Raw genomic sequence first — 16081 nt, forward strand, 5'->3', positions numbered from 1 at the left:
GTGATATGTTCAGAATATGCAAAGATTAATTGCTTTATTTTAGAAGAAACCTTTGATATTTTAGCTCTAAAACAATTCACCTAGAGATTAAATCTCTCATATAGTTCTAATTTTCTCCTAAGAGAATAGTTATATACAACTGAAAGACTTTCAAAAATCCCATTGTTAGAAATTAGTCCTAAGAATCAATGAAGTAAAGGTGTTTTCTTTCCCCCATGAAAGTTGCTCAAATTGCAAGCAAATGTTGATTCAGAGATATTAGAGACTCCCATTTGTGCTTTCTTTCTTCATTCAGAGCTAATGCAAATAAATTTGTGAACAGTTGCTTATTTTTCGGTCTCAAAGACATCAATAGGCACCAAAAAACAACTGGCATTTCACATTTGACTGAATTATTCAAAATTCAAAGTCTGTTCAGTAGTATCAGGAATGCTCCACTACAAGAAACAGATAGATATAACGCAGGTAACCCAGGCAACTAGCCAGTAGAGCCCAATGTTAGAGTCCAGACATCAAGCAATACTGGCTATTTGACAGCTATTCATGTGGGAACATTATTGAGTAGAAATGCCGGGAGATTTTTGAACAACAAATAAATCTCCTGATGAGCTTGTGAATAGATCAAAAGCAGAAAAGAAGTAAAATTCAATGGCTAAATCTTTCATTATAGATGATTCGTCTACATCCAGCAAATGCAGTGACCCTGGTCACAGGCAACAGCATTTCTAAATAAGAAGAAAAAGTTTAATTTTTCAGTTATCTTCTTGAAGTATTTTGTTTAGTCTGCCACTTCGGAATGTATTTAGGCTCACTGAAATGAGGTTCCCTTCAGGGATCTCAAAGTGTATATCTTTAACAATATTCTCCTTTTCCGCTCATGTGACTGATTTGCATTCAGACCCTTCACTAAGGGTGAATGCTTGGAACAACCTCTTTATAAACAGAAGTCTGAGCAGATTTGGTGCCACTCACTAGCACTTGGGGATAGACACAGACCAGCCTTAGCATTTCTGTTGTCAGCCATAGTACACAGTATCACTACATGCAAATTTCTCTAAAAAAATCAAAAAATACCTCATGCAGAGGCTTGACATACTCAAAGCACACACTATAGTGAGCACTGGGGGCATTAACCCCTTGTGAATACTTCAAAATTACATTTCTTTTTTCAGAAGTTTCTGAAGAGAGAAACTCATAACAGTAACCCAAATAAAATTATCATCATGAGTTTGTAAGGAAGCAGAAAACGTACCTCAAGCAACATAATGCTTCAGTGGTATCAGTAAGGAGGTAACTCCATACCTCCAACAGCAGGGACCTCAGCCAAGACGAGACAATGTGTATGCCAGTTGCCTACCTTGCAGGTGCTCTGCATCTTCTGGAACAAGAGCTGAAGGACATCCATCCCTACTAAAACCCTTGTGTCTCTTGAGAGAATGTGTCTTTCTGTTGTTGATTCTCACATGAAGGAGGCCCTCTTGCTACTATGAAGAGCAGGCAGAGAGAATGGAGGATGAAGCACTTCTGGGATCTTTCTGCTGCTGCCACTCCAAAAGAAGTTAGTCCCCACAGATTTGGAGCCACTGGATATCCCGCTTCATATTTTAATTACTCCTAAATAATCTGAATTTAGGCCTGCTCTGCACAAAGATGATGTCTGTCAGTGCCTCTCATTTTATCTCAGTTGAAAACCTTGGAGACCTTTGGAGATGCAGAATCAGGAACCTCAATACTTAAGCAAAAACTCTTTGTAGAACGCTGGTGTTTCCTGGCAAGGCAGCAATTCACCTCCACCAAAGCTAGTGGTCACAGAGATGATGCAAAAAATCAGTCCCACAAAAGCACACCTGCCTCAACTTCCCCAACACTGTCAGAGGAAGAACTCCTAGTTTTTTCAACATAATTAATAATGCTGAAGCTTAATATACAGCTAAGGAGATGAAACCACTGAAATTACAAACTGCTGCTTAGATCATTTGTTAAACATAAGGCATTAAAGCCCTAATGCTTTACCCTTCCTATTTCCCCTTCCCTATCATATGATTCTTATCTCGAACAACTTCTAAAACCTGGGGTTTTAAGGTTTATTAATTTCATATGGAGTTATTAAGAACAAATGATGTGCAATAATGAGCCATTCCCTTTCCACTTTATTTTACAACATGTAATGTGAGTTCACGTTCAGCGCTCCCTATGGTAGCTGAAGTGAATATTTGCTCATTTCTTTTTCAAGCTGTTGCCGCAAATTTCAGCTATCTAGAGATTTCACACAGTTAACATAAGAGGCACAGTCAGGCCTTTTGATATGTTAGCTAGGACTCCAAGAGATGGGGTCCTCTGAAAGCCAAACTAAAAGGGGGGGGGGGGGGGCAAGGTAAACAGGTAAACATATGTCGCTGCTGTCCAGCCAGAGTCTTCAGTCTGTGCTGACCAATGTAACACACTTGATCCACCATGATCATTCACAATTCACATGCTGCAAGCAGGGACTGTCTTTAGGGCTCTACCATTCCTGTTTTCCAGATCCTTGTTCTGCTACTCTTTCAAACGAGGACTTTGTGTTAACAAAACCTATCAAAGCAAGAACAGTCCTGAGTTTATATACTACATGGGCAAGGTCTGGCACCCCAGAAGTGCTCCCTCAGCCTCGTGGCTTATGCTACAGCTTGGAGAGTATGACTCCTCCAGCAGAGGGCCAGGGAATTGAACACTGACAGGCTGGCATGAGCCACACAAGAGCAGAACATGGAACAAATAGACATACAGGAGATCATTTAGTTGTTCTTTGCCTGACAGCACTCCCATTTCATGGGGAGTCATTGACCCTCGACTGTTTCTCTAACTGTGAACTGCATTGCTTAGAAGAATACCCAGAGAACAGACAAGAAGAACTTCAGGCACTTTTCTTCCTCTGGCATCCAGAGCCAAGCATCTCTACAAAAGCCTAGCCCAGCCTTCAGGACCTGTTTCCCACAGTAACCTGTAGACATCAGCGCTGGTCCACCATAGTTTCCCCTTCTCTAAAAAGGCCAACCTCCACTCCCCAGCAAGGATGCTAAGAAGGAGACTCCGAAGAGAAGGCATAAAGTTCCAACACGTCCTGAAATACCAAGAAAACCTTTTGAGGCTGGGGAGGCAGAGTCTGTCCTTTTGAATGCGCTGCAGTGCTCTGAGAAAACTTCATAAGGGAAAAACTGGCACCAGAGTCTCTGCCATTTATCCTGGGAGAAGCTTTTGATAGACTGGTAAGGCAAATCCACAGATTAATAAGAAGCAAGGTGCAACAACAAATCACAGTACAGGTAATCCTCATGTTATAAGCAGGTTTCCTGAATCACTGCCCTTTGCCAGTCCGCTGTCAGAATTCATTACTGCAGGCTGCAAGGTCTCGTTAATAACTATCCTTGGCCAGCCCAGAGACAGACCCCCAGTGTCCTCCCTAACAGGCATTCCCCTGGCACCAGGCACATGTAGTGCTTCTCAAGATGCCATTCCCTGGAGCAGGCCATCCATCCCCTAACTGCCAGGCCACTTACTGCATATGGCAACTGCACTGCAGGGAGTGAAGCAGAAGAGCCAGGGAGCCTCCCATGGCATTTTAGCCGAGGAGGGGTATGAGGTTCTTGTGTACATGATCAGCAGCAAAAGTCCTAATGATCTGCTAATGAGGGGAAGTCATATCTCCAGAAAGGGGAGCAGCCTCCTGGGGCTGGAAGGATCTCAGAACTTCTGCAAGCCTTGAAATTGTGGGGGCAGAAACACATTGAAGAGACAGGGACAACTGGCCAGTCAAGCTTTAAAATTCTTATTTCAAGGAAAAAATGCACTATTTCTTTAGAGTCATATCCATTTCAAATTTATTTTTGAGGAGCAAAAAAAGGCTAGGACTTCATTTGAAAAATTACAGCATCCACACTAATTTTCAAAACATTTAAAAAATAAAATTAACTTCTTGCATTTATTTACTGAAAACTGATTTAATAGCTATGACTTGTTTTCAAACATCACCGTTTCCAACAGCAACACTACACTTGAACTCAATGTTCTTTTAATCACATAAATGCAAAGGGACTCCCAAAAGCTTTTGTGGCTCTTAATGCATTTGCTTAACCTGCCTTTCAAAAAGCCCCAAAAAAAAAGATAGCAGGCATCAGCACAAAAGTTTAAGTTCTATTCATGTCAAGCTGACAGGCAGATCAAAAGAAAAAAAGGAGCTCAGGGAATTTTAAATATCTATTAATTTTGCTACTAAAAATATATCCAAATTGAAGATGTTTTTCACAGCCCCAAACAACATCTTTTTCAAGGATAGTAGAGCACCTCCTTGTAGCTCCCTGATTTTCAGCAGTAAGGGCATATAAAATGAATCTATCATAACCAGAGTAGTCAACTGAGTCACCATTGAGTTACCTGCCAGAAGCCTGTAAACAGCAAATCATGTATTCAGCAAGGTGCAAAAAGGTTACACTTGAGCAAGTACCTGTGAGCAGGGAGATCGCAGCTTTTCACTATACTGAAGTCCAAGGGATTTACAGTGGCTGTGGTCTAGGAGTGACTTACCAAACATGCAGATCACTCTGAAATGGTCACTAGTGATCAGGCTCCCACTGATATGCAAGACTTCTGCGCTCTTATAGGTCCTAAATTCACTGCAGGTGTATCATATGGATCTGCTCATAAGCCAATATGTTTATTCAAAGTTGAAAAATTAATCCTGTAAAGGTGTTTACATTTCAGAAATGTAAAACATCTTGTAAACTATAATTTTAGACACTTTTATATAGTCAAACTATATAATGGTAACAAATACAGCCTACTGATTCAAGGGAGGGAAGAAAGACCCTTAGAAAAAGAGTAATATGTTTTATAGGGAAAGAAGTATAGTCTGGGAGTACCCACTCTTTCCAGCATGTCTTGAAAAAGCTCCGAGTTCAAAATGCTTTATCTAGCGCTATTAGAAGATACCTTCTTTATCAATGCCGTAATGATGATCTATAGAAAGTTCTCTATCATCTACAGAAAATATAAAACTGACAGATGCTAACAGAAACAAGGTTATCCTGTCCACGCTAATGCTTTTTCTTATGCAAAAGCAAAATCCCAAACCAAGCTTGAATCTAACAAACAGCCTGGAGGCAGGGTGGGGGTGTTCAAAGTGTGCCTGAAACAGTGCCATCACATTCACCTTCTGTTGACCTTGCGCTGCGACAACTTCAGCCATAACTGGAATCAAACCAAAACCAACCCAAATTAACAGACACAAGGCCCTTCTCTGTAACCTTATTTTTTTTACTTCAACAACGCTCTCAGATTTAGAGCATTTGCTTTAACCTTCCAAGATTGCCAACAAATAAAAACCCCTATATACAATAACATCAGAAGGCCTGTCAGCTCTAAGAAGTAGCTAACGGAGTTGCTTGCATGCTGTACCATGTAAGCTTGGTTTGGACAGAGACACACCGGCAAAATCATGTGTCCTCTGGAGTCGATTCTTCCCCTGCAAAACCCTGTATTCCTAAATAACAGGTTTTGGCAAGTAAATTACTAACATTAATTTTACAGCAACAAATCCTACTGTCATTTGGACGTATACAACCCTATTGACTTTTAGGAGACTATACATGGAAATGAAGGTAGTATTTAGCTCACAGACCTAAACTCATTGAAAGCAATGGCAAACCTCTCCTTAGCCTTCTGTTGGACCTATAAATATATAATTAAGCTATATTTACAAAATCATTATGGTAGATCACCCAAAAATATCTCAGTTAAAAATTTATGGGACCATATTCCATCCAGCACTTTGATGCCATCTGATAGAAAGATGATGACAGGCACAAGAACCACTTCCAAAGATGCAGCATTTAAGCAATTAAGCCCTAGGCATAGTCAGCTCTTTATGGATACCAGCCATATTTTGTCTTACTTCCATAGTTTAATCTGTGTATACAAAGAAAATACCCAGGAACATGCTGGGTGAGAGAATTAGACTGAACACATGTGGTATGCTCAGTCCTTGAGCCAGTATTTAAAACAATTCAGATTAGTGCACAGAATCTTTTCAGTTCTGTACAGATATTAATTTTAAGACTCTGTCCATAAGATGGTATTTGGCTTATGCATAGCAGCTACATGTATGAATGTCCCTTCTGGAAGCAAAATTATTCACTGAAATATTCCAGACAATACCAAGGTAAGTGCGTGGTTTGAGGACTTTATTACACATAATTGGTTTGGTTTCTGCCTGAAAGCAGAATCTCTTGGCTTTCTTCTCCTGATGCATCCACCAACCCTCAAAAGGAAAACAGATGTGCAGGGTTGCAGCCATGGTCGCACTGTGCAGCGCAGCAGGGAGCACAGATCCCTGAGCAAGGGGAACCTGGAGCTGGTCCACCCCAACAGCACTGCAGGTCCCAGCCAGATAAGCAAGCAGCTGCATTCAGGGAGCTGCTCCCAAGGGAACCCCACCTGCAGGTTTTTTGCACATCACTCCTCAGCTGCTCTGGCTCCATGGAAAGCATGGATAAAGCCAGCTCCTCCACCTGTGCACCCACAGCACAGACATTCCCTCGGTCCTAAGTGAGAACTAGACATGGCTGAAATGAGTTTCCATGTGCTGAACTCCCTCACTTCAAAAATGTGTGCTGCTGGCAGAGGATCTCCGCGTCTTGTACAAATGACTCAGTTACTACTCTATGTTACAGAATCTTACAGATTTCAGTATGTAAACAAACACAACAGAAAAAGCAAGTGGCATTATAAAATGTACTTCGTTAGTTTGCTTTGACACCTATATATCCCCCTGAGAATACTTCCTAACATAGTATGGGACATACTGCAGTACACAAATAAAACTTTAGCAGCTTAAGACCCCCACAGCTCTGGACTATACATGAATGCATTTTACAAGTGAGTTTCACATGTATGTGCTACAACCAAAGAAAAATAAATGTAGTAGTGTCAGAATGAATGATACCTACACAGAGCCTAGGATTATCTCTTTCCTTCAAAATATCAGTGAAAACACAGAGGCAGTCAGCAACAGCAGTAGCAATACATTCCAAACCTTTCTTCTACTGCTTTTTTCCCCCACTGTCTTTATTTAAACCTTTAGTCCTGTAACTTATGTGCTTTGTTTGTATTTATTACCCAAAATGCTTGTGCTATTGTTGTTCACTGGAAGCTTACGCTGGGTCCTTTATTTTGACCCAGTTACGTATGTTCTGTAAGATACTTTATACCTTTTTGCTAATAGATTTCCTACTCTAAGTCAAAAGAGAAAACAAATATGCAAAAAACTCTTATCAATATTCATAGACTCCTTCCACCTATTCCTCTACCTATCTCAACTGGATCCAACAACAAAATGGTAGATCCTTGCTACTTGCATGCACTCCTAAATTGCACAAATTCTTCCTGAGCTCTTTTTTTGAGGCTCACTTTCATTACTGTTGTAGCAGAGCAAATGTTCAGAGTGTGAGCTATTGAACTACCAGCAAAGATTACTATTGCAGAATCTGCAATTTCTTAATGAAAATGAAGTTGCTTCTGAAAATAAACAAACGTAATTAGCAAGCCAGTGCTGTGTGAAATTTGTACCATTCTCTTGTTAACCTATATGTCAAGATGTATTACTCGTGTGCATGTAAATTTGCATTTGCAGTTCAGTAACCTCACAGATTATGATCTAATCCACATAGCATTATGGAAACATAATGCTATAAGAAATAAAAATAAATCCAGTGTCTGGCTGTAATTTGTTGTTTTATTAGAGGCTTTTTCTTTAGCGTTTCTAACTGCTTAGGGCTTGATCTTCATAAATCGCATCCTGTCTAAAAGGAGCTATATTATTTCTACAGCAAAATTTCTAATTCTTTCCCTGCTCCTAATTAAGTCAAATTAGTTCTCTCTTGCATCTAGCTTCCTCATTACAGGGTTGGGCCCAAGCACACAAATGTACAAGCATGTTATAAAACAACACTATTTCTAATTACTCATGAGTCCAAAATTTTGTCCATTAGAGCAATCTGAGATCCTCTCAAGAAGCGGGTCACTGACCTGACCAGCTGGGCACCCTCATAGCCAGAGGTGAACCCTCCTTCACATTTTAACTTTGAGTGATACAGTACAAAGCACAAAATGTTTCCGTTTTAGATGTAACATGTCATATGTTGAGGTACCTACTTAGCCCAGAACTAGTTAAAGTAGGAGGTCTGTATTTAAAAATGTTTTGCAAACCAGTATTTTATACCACCCTTCACAAATGAAAGAACAACCCACCACAATTCCAACACCAGTAGCCCAGCTCCCCAACTTCACTGCAGTGGCTGACACTTGATTTCTCCACCATCTAAATTACTTTTCCCATCCCACTGAAGAATTTGCAGATCTGAATCACGCCTTTTTACCTTCTGCTGATCAGAAACTGCAGAGACGTATCCTTGAATAGTGATGCTGGTTGATAAAGATGAATCCACTGAATCCTACTTCCCTCCTGCATGCAGCTCATTCCTCCCATCCCTAAGCAGCAAACCATTTCAGCTCTGCAACATCAGGTCCATTCTTCCTGCCACACAAAAGTCTTCCACTTCTACAGAAGCACATCCAAAACTGACTTAACTTCACAGGGCTGCTCTTAACCAAAACTCAGATTAGGGTCTGAACTGCTCACTTCCCCGACTCCCCAACCCTCTCTCTTTTCCAGTTCTAGCTGGAAAAGTGGAAAGGATTCAGGGAAGTAATAACATGCTTAAAGTTACAGAGCATCTTCTACATGACAACTAAACAAATGACTGCTTTTCAATCCAGAAGAGACAACTAAGGGAGAAAATGAAACAGTTCTGTAAAATCATGATGGCATAGAGAAAGCATGCAGGGATGACTTGATCATTCTCTTCTCAAATACAAAAAGGCTAGTAGGAATCAAGTTAAAAACAACAGAAGGGGATAGTTCACCAGACAGTGAATAGTTGAGTCATAAAGTTCTTTGCCAAAGTTACTGCAGATACTGAAAATTTACATGTCTTCAAAGACAAACAGCTGTTCCTGGACAGAAATCCATTCAGGATAATTAAATATGTAGAAACCACATTCGGCTCAAGAGTTCCCTGAGTTTCTGAGTGGCCAGAAACTTTGAAAACATTTGAAAAGAATCAGGTATGCTTATCCTGTTCTTACATCCCCCTAAGCAGCTGTTTATGACTGCACTTGGGTACAAGGCATCAGCCATGGGGCCTGACCAGCACCACAATTCCTACAAACCCAAACCTGGAAACACAACTCTCTCCAAACCCAGAACAAAGGCCTCAACAAAGTGTCACAATTCCTGCAGAAAACATCAAGCATTTGCTCCCATTTCAGAAACAGAACTCTTCAAATTCTCCTTGTAGTAACTTCTTCAGAGTGCTAGCTTATTTTTTGTATTTCAGAGCTATTTGGTTTGAGCTACAAAGCTAGCTAGGTGTCACTGCTGACGTCTTGTTCTTGTGCCGTGAACCTCTGATGTGATGATCGTGAAAATGCACTGCAGGGGAAACACTGCAGTATTCCAAAATATTAAATATTGATCCCTGAAATCTACAAGGTTTTTTCCCCTTTAGTCCTGTTCTGTGATACATGTACTGTCTTTCCTGCTCATCTATTTGATTACGTATACTGTAGGAAGGACTTGACATCGGTGCTTCTGCTACTTCATGAAAAACTATTGCTGAAAGAATCCCTTAAAAAATGGAGAACATTACTTATTATTAATTCCTTTAGAACATCACGCAGAGCAAACCCACAAATTAGGGGATGCTTTTAGAGAAACAGTCTGCATGCCCAGCAGCACCACACCAATCAAAGTAATCCGTCAGTAAGTGATCCTTCTCACCTGATTCAGACAGACCTGTATGACTTCGTAATGATTAAGAAAGCTACAAGGTTTTAGCAGCTTTCTCTTCTGCTTCTTGTATCAGTTTCAGCTTTTGCACTGGGGCAATTTCCAAATACATCTGCATGTGGGTGGTTTTGCCTGGTCAAAGTCAGGAACAGAAACACAGCCCAGGCTATCTACTGATAAACAATATGGATCACAGTATTTCCAGTCTCACGCTGTGTGGCAGAACAATGTCTGGCTATAGTGATCTATCCTACCTGATTTCAGTTTTATAGTCCCAGCTTTTTACCCTGGGAATGGGTTCATCTTCCCTAAGTGACACAAATCCCAAACCAGAATCATTTCATATGTTTCCCAGAAGTCCATCAAAATTCACTCAAGCAGTTTTTAAATCATATTCCCTCCCAGCTCTTCACGCTGCAGCTCCTTTATTCATTCTACAGGTGGAACTGGAAGTGATGCCTTGGCAAGAAACTCCATTATGTCACCACTGGACTTAAGGTACTCACTGTGCTCCCTCTTTGCATTCGTCACACTATCATAGCATGCGATCGGGATACAGGAAAAAGACTGAGCAAAGATTTGAATGTTAAACTCCAATATGTTCAGCACCTGCCATAGCTCTTGGGCTATAACACCAGGTTTCAGTTGGCCAATACATAATTATTTTTATATGGCAGAATAGCTTCAGCAGCAGAGCTGATCACAGACAACAGTGGTTAGTTCACTGTCTATCATTTTGCAACTATAAATAAGAGACATGCAAGTAGTTTTGATTTTTCAGATGCACAGTGGCAATGTTTAAAATCTCAAATATTTTCATAGTTTTCTTCTCTATTCCATTTGTTCATTCATGGAGGAAGACAGTAATCCAGTTCACAAATTGTACTTATGGCTTAGCACTATCAAATAGCCCCTCTGGGAAATTTGTTTGTGAAGATGAGAGACTGCAATAGTCTGCTCCGTCTAGTGAGACCATGAACGCTGTATCTACTCTGAGTTACCAAATGCAACTCCATCTTTATCTACAATGCTCCTGCTTCTTCCATTCTGGTTATCTCCTCAGCAAACATAATGTGTAATTGTCCTGAATTATGTGTCAGTTGCTCAGCATGGGAGAAGATCCAGAATGAAGCTAACAAGACCAGATAACATAGATCATGAGGGAAGACAAGCAAGTAAACTTACAGGAATTACCACTGACTTCTCCCAGAGAAGTGGTTCTGAACGTTGTTTTTTGTCCCAGCATATATCTTTACAATATTTTGTTTGTGGAACATACGCAGATAAATTAAAGTGATCTTTAGAAATAAACCATTGGCCTCAGTCATCATCCGTGCAAGGTAAAACATTTATATTCATAACAAGCCTGAAATACACTTACAAGGCCTCATCACACACAATTCCTTCAAATTCAGAAGCAATTCACTACTGTGGTTTTCCACATAAAGGATAGCAAAAGCAAGAGAAATTTCTCAATTTCTGCTGTCCCATTCTGTTAAAATACCAGAGCAAATTTTATCAAGAAGGATGAAAAGGTGATAATTTTACAGTTGTAGACAACAGGAGGTTTAAACGTAACTTCCAGTAAGAAACAACTGGGGAAAAAACTTGTGCAGCTAATTAGGCCCTAATGACCAAATTCTTGGGTGGAAAGATTTGGTGGGAAACTGCATACAAAGACACTCTGCTAACCTCTTTTCTGAACCACCACCAGTTAATGTGCCCTACCAAATTTTATATTCACAAACACATCCTATACCTACTGCATCACGAAGGGGCAGCCTGAGCTGTGCTGAAACAACTTGGCAGGAGCTAGGAGACATTTTTGCCATTAGCAAGAGAGACAGGATCCTGCTTATTAACTTGAAGCTTTACAAAGACAGCTGCTCTCTGGCTCCCAAGTCCACAAATTACAAGGTAATACTGAAATGTAAACCGAGGTATATTTTTTGTACAATTTTCCTGACAAAACCTTACATTATGTGCTGTTAAACATGTTGTAAATGATATATGCATTAGTTGAAACACCTCATGTCAAGAGCTCCCTACATCTTACGGTTTGATAAGTAAGCAGAAGACTGCCTTTGTTTATTTTCATACTATGTGAAAGTAGAAAGACCAGGCATGCTTGAAAAATCAACTCAGTTTAGAAAGTCACACAGAGTAGCACAAGACATTAGTGATGACGATGATAATAATTAGCACCCAGATATGCACAGCCAATATTGTATTTCCTCATACAGTCACCACATCATACCTTACTACAAGCAAAAAAAGTGGATTGTGCAAATATTTTGTTTTGTTTCAGTAATATATCTCTCAGTCACTTGGCTTTTTTATCTTTCCTCTTTCTTACTGACCTAAAACATTGTACAACTCTCAAAAAAACACTGCAAAGACAGTCTTTTGGCTCTTTCAATATTCCTCTCTCATGGTAAGAATGATTAAGGTTAAAAAGAAGCAAAAGTGATTCCTTTCTTCTTGCCCCCATCTGACTACCAGACTCAAACAAGAAGATGAGGAGAGCTCTCATCCTTTCTTTTCAGCCCTCTTCCGCTGCAGCTGCCCTGCTCCCTCCAGCTGGCCAGCACCAGGGCCTCTGCAATGCTCTCCTACTTAATCCCTGCTCTCAGTGGGGCTGCACAGATGTGACTAATTGCAATTTAACAAACACTTGTAGTCTGCCCAGGGACCAGGCTCCAGCTTGCTCAACATCTACTGTGTCAGCTCTGCAGGGACATAAACATCAGCACATTTCCCTTGCAGTTCAGGACTGGTGGGGCACAAAGAGTAGATCTATCAAGGCAAATAAATGGTGGTTTTTGAGAGCAGAATGGAACAAAAGATTACAAAATCACCTGTAATAATCCTTCCCTTTCTGGTCTGAATCCCTAAGAGGCGTTTTCCTCTCTTCCTAAAGCCATTGTCCTCCCTGTAACGGCTCAGCTGTTAATGTCACTATCTTTTGAAACAGGTCGTGTTAATGGCAAGCTTGCTTTGGGCATATTGCTTCGAGCTCATTAATATGCATGTTCTCTCTCCATTCATTTGTCTATTTACTTTGAAGTTGCCTCAATGGAACCTGCACTGCTTTTCTGTGTTAAGACTCTTGGCTGGCATTTCTCAGCTCACTGCGTCTCTGTTTTTTTCTAGGATGGAAATGGGACCGAATGTTGCAGAAGTCAGTTAATAGCACCTCAGGTGACATTTGGTGCCCAGCTGAATGAATTTCTTGGCCTCCTCACCCTCACTGCTGAGAGATGTTCTTTCTACTTGCTCTCAAGTTGACTGTTTACATTGCAAATTTTAGGGCAAGTAACATCTCTGTATTTGTCAAGCACCTGCCCCAGGGGAGTACAGCCACTCATTGTGCTTCTACAAAAAATAACACCACCTGGGCTACCTGAAGTTTCTCTCTAAATGTCTCTTCCACCTGAAAGAGCTATTTCAAGCATGGGAGGAGAAATCAAGTTTGACTCAGATATCAAATTCTCAGTGTGATAAGGGAAAGTGATTCAGCTGTCTTATTTTTGGCTTTGTGATTCAGGAGCAACTCACTGTTCAGATGACACAGTCAGTCATAACTGGGAACTTCTGTGAGGGGGATGAGTAAAAGCGTTTTATATAATATTCAGAGGTCACTTTAATATCTCTCCTCAAACAGATCAGTGCCAACACTGTCCTCTGCAACAGGCCCATGTCATCCAAGGTTATGTTGGGTGAAAGACTTGGCCATACTGCTTTTCTCGAAGTACCTACAGGGACAGCCAGTTAGGTAGTTTCTCTTGAGGCTGCAGGTCATGACAAGGTAGGTCTGCTTCCTGCTAAGTGCCTTCCCAGCAAATGTGCAAACAGACACACAATGTTCATGATTCCTCTGTACAAACAACAGTTTCTTCTCAGTAGACATCTACTAGAAAATCAAGGAACGCACATACCCTGAAGCATGTGAGAGGAACTGGCCGTAAGTAAGACATTGAGCCAGTCTAAGGAGCGAGGCTGGTTTGACTAAATAAATTCAGTAGCCTCCTCTGCAGGGCTACAGAATTAAAATCAAACGGATGTGTACAAACACCTTTTTCAGCAGATGGGACTCTAAGCCGCTGCTAAGCCAGGGCATCAAAACTATTACAGTTTAATTGAACCTGGTTTGAACCTACCTTCAACATGTTATTTCCATGTTATTTCCAACCCTTTAAACCCCCACTGCACTTCTTTTGCAGAAAAGCAGTAGTATGCTGGATAAGTTTTAAAATAACCAATTCTTCTGCTGGATCTCACGGAATTTTTCATGAGACAAAATATTTAAATATGGGGTTGTTTTTTAATACAATATAATTCCTTAAATTATTTGCAGCATTAGTTTTAAGAGGATCCACAAAAGGAAGCATACAGTAAGTTAAAACAACTGAACAAAGCAAGTGGTATAGATCAGGGATCACTAACCTATGTCATGATGCAAAAGGATGCGTATCAGTTATTTGGAAATGGCAATGCAGCAGGGCTGACAGGTGGGCAGGAGCTGAGAGTCCTGGCAACTTGACAGGGCCCTTCACTGCAACGCAACAGTCCTTCACAAAGGGCCAAGAAGGCTCCAGTCAGGTGGTCAGTAGCATCTTACATCTTTAACACCCAACCTCTTCCAGTTCACACTATCTACTGGCATGTGCATCTTTTGATGCAACATAGAATCCATCTCACAGCCACTGGCTGAGGCACTTGACCTCTCTAAATCTACTGCTGCACAGGCTTGGCTTAGTAACTAGGTATTCTCAACAGAAACAGTAGCAAGGATGCAACATCTTCTCAAAATCCACCACACGCGACAATTCAGTAAACAACTGCAAAACAGCAGTGCTAAGAGCCAAAGTGGCCACCTGTGGAGGAACTAACAAAGTAGAGGTGAGAGCACACACCAAAATGTTCTGGCTTTTTTTCAAGATTACCTTGCTTACTTGTTTTCAGCACCTTAAAGTAGACAACATCCATCTCAGCTAGCCCTGAAAATTGGTGGTTATTGCATATAAAAAGTAAAACTGACTACCCGAAGACTCGTGTGTTCAGCTTTAGTCTTATTAAAAACAATGGAAAAATACCTAAAGCTCTGTGATCTAAGGGTCTGTGTCACATCATAGTCATCTGCAACCTGAAAATGCAGTCAGTTCTAACAAGACAATGCATGTCACTTCATCAACCAAAGAGGAGGACAGATGAGAGAGCATGCTACAAAAAGATTTTGACTCACAGTGGCTAATTTCTGAACATCTTCATCTGATGCTCCCAGTGAAGCAAGTCCTATCTCTTGTGAAAACTGTGCAAACTTGGGATCAGCAAGTAGAGGCACATGTCCCAAGAGTTCATGGCATGTATCCCTAAGGGAATGGAAATTAAAAGAGAGTCATTACAGAAATAAATGCCATAATCATTCCATAATTAATTTAACATAAGCCATTTTACATGGGTCTGACTGCTACTTTAAAACACCTACCGTGAAACATGTTTTTTATGGTGCAGTAGTTCTTCCCTGTATATTGTTCTGTAGAAGCATACACATTTGCTTCTATTAAAGGGGTTATATGTCATTTAACCCCACCTGTTCCACGATTTCCCCAGCATTTCCAGACTGAGTGGGAGGGCCTGATCACTGCTGTATTCCAGGCTTAGTACCATGAAGACTGTTTTCAGCATTTCTTTGAACATGTAGCAAGTTCAAAATCCAACACATTCCCCCTTCCTCTTCTCCATTCCCCTTTCCGCACCTGGGTACAACTCCACAACCAAACATTTTGCCACTTGCCACTAGAAATTCAGGACAATATTTACAGAGGTTTCTGCATGCTTAATTTCTAATTTAGTCTCGAGTTTCTACTGTTATTACTGGGTACTTTTGTTACACAGTCCACTTTTCACCAAGTAGATTTCAAAAAAAGCAAAGAACCCAAATCATTTCAAAAAGAACTGCTGTCCACACCTGTAAGTGCATTGTTAGTCATGACAAAGTGCAGACCTAAGTGTACAAAAAACTGCTAACCAACATAACGAAAGTGCACATGCATCATCTACAAAAGCTCTCAAACAATTCTGAAAGTTTTGGTGCATTTGCTAACAGAAAATAATGGACTTGGTAGTGAAGTTCACTTTAAAAATCAGATCTGACATTTCCCTTACTTTTGTCTCTTCAAAGACACTTTCTTTTTTTTT

At 40.5% G+C, this 16081-nt stretch overlaps 1 protein-coding gene across 1 annotated transcript in view; it reads right to left on the reverse strand.

Moving 5' to 3' along the window:
- Positions 1-16081, reverse strand: part of TPH2 (tryptophan hydroxylase 2) — a 54502-nt gene that overhangs the window by 15721 nt on the left and 22700 nt on the right. The window contains exon 8 of the mRNA XM_056338969.1: positions 15126-15252. Within this exon, the coding sequence (XP_056194944.1) occupies positions 15126-15252 (127 nt within the window). The remainder of the gene's footprint in view (positions 1-15125; positions 15253-16081) is intronic.

The sequence above is a fragment of the Falco biarmicus genome, chromosome 5 (assembly GCF_023638135.1).
Source record: "Falco biarmicus isolate bFalBia1 chromosome 5, bFalBia1.pri, whole genome shotgun sequence".
Taxonomy (NCBI): domain Eukaryota; kingdom Metazoa; phylum Chordata; class Aves; order Falconiformes; family Falconidae; genus Falco; species Falco biarmicus.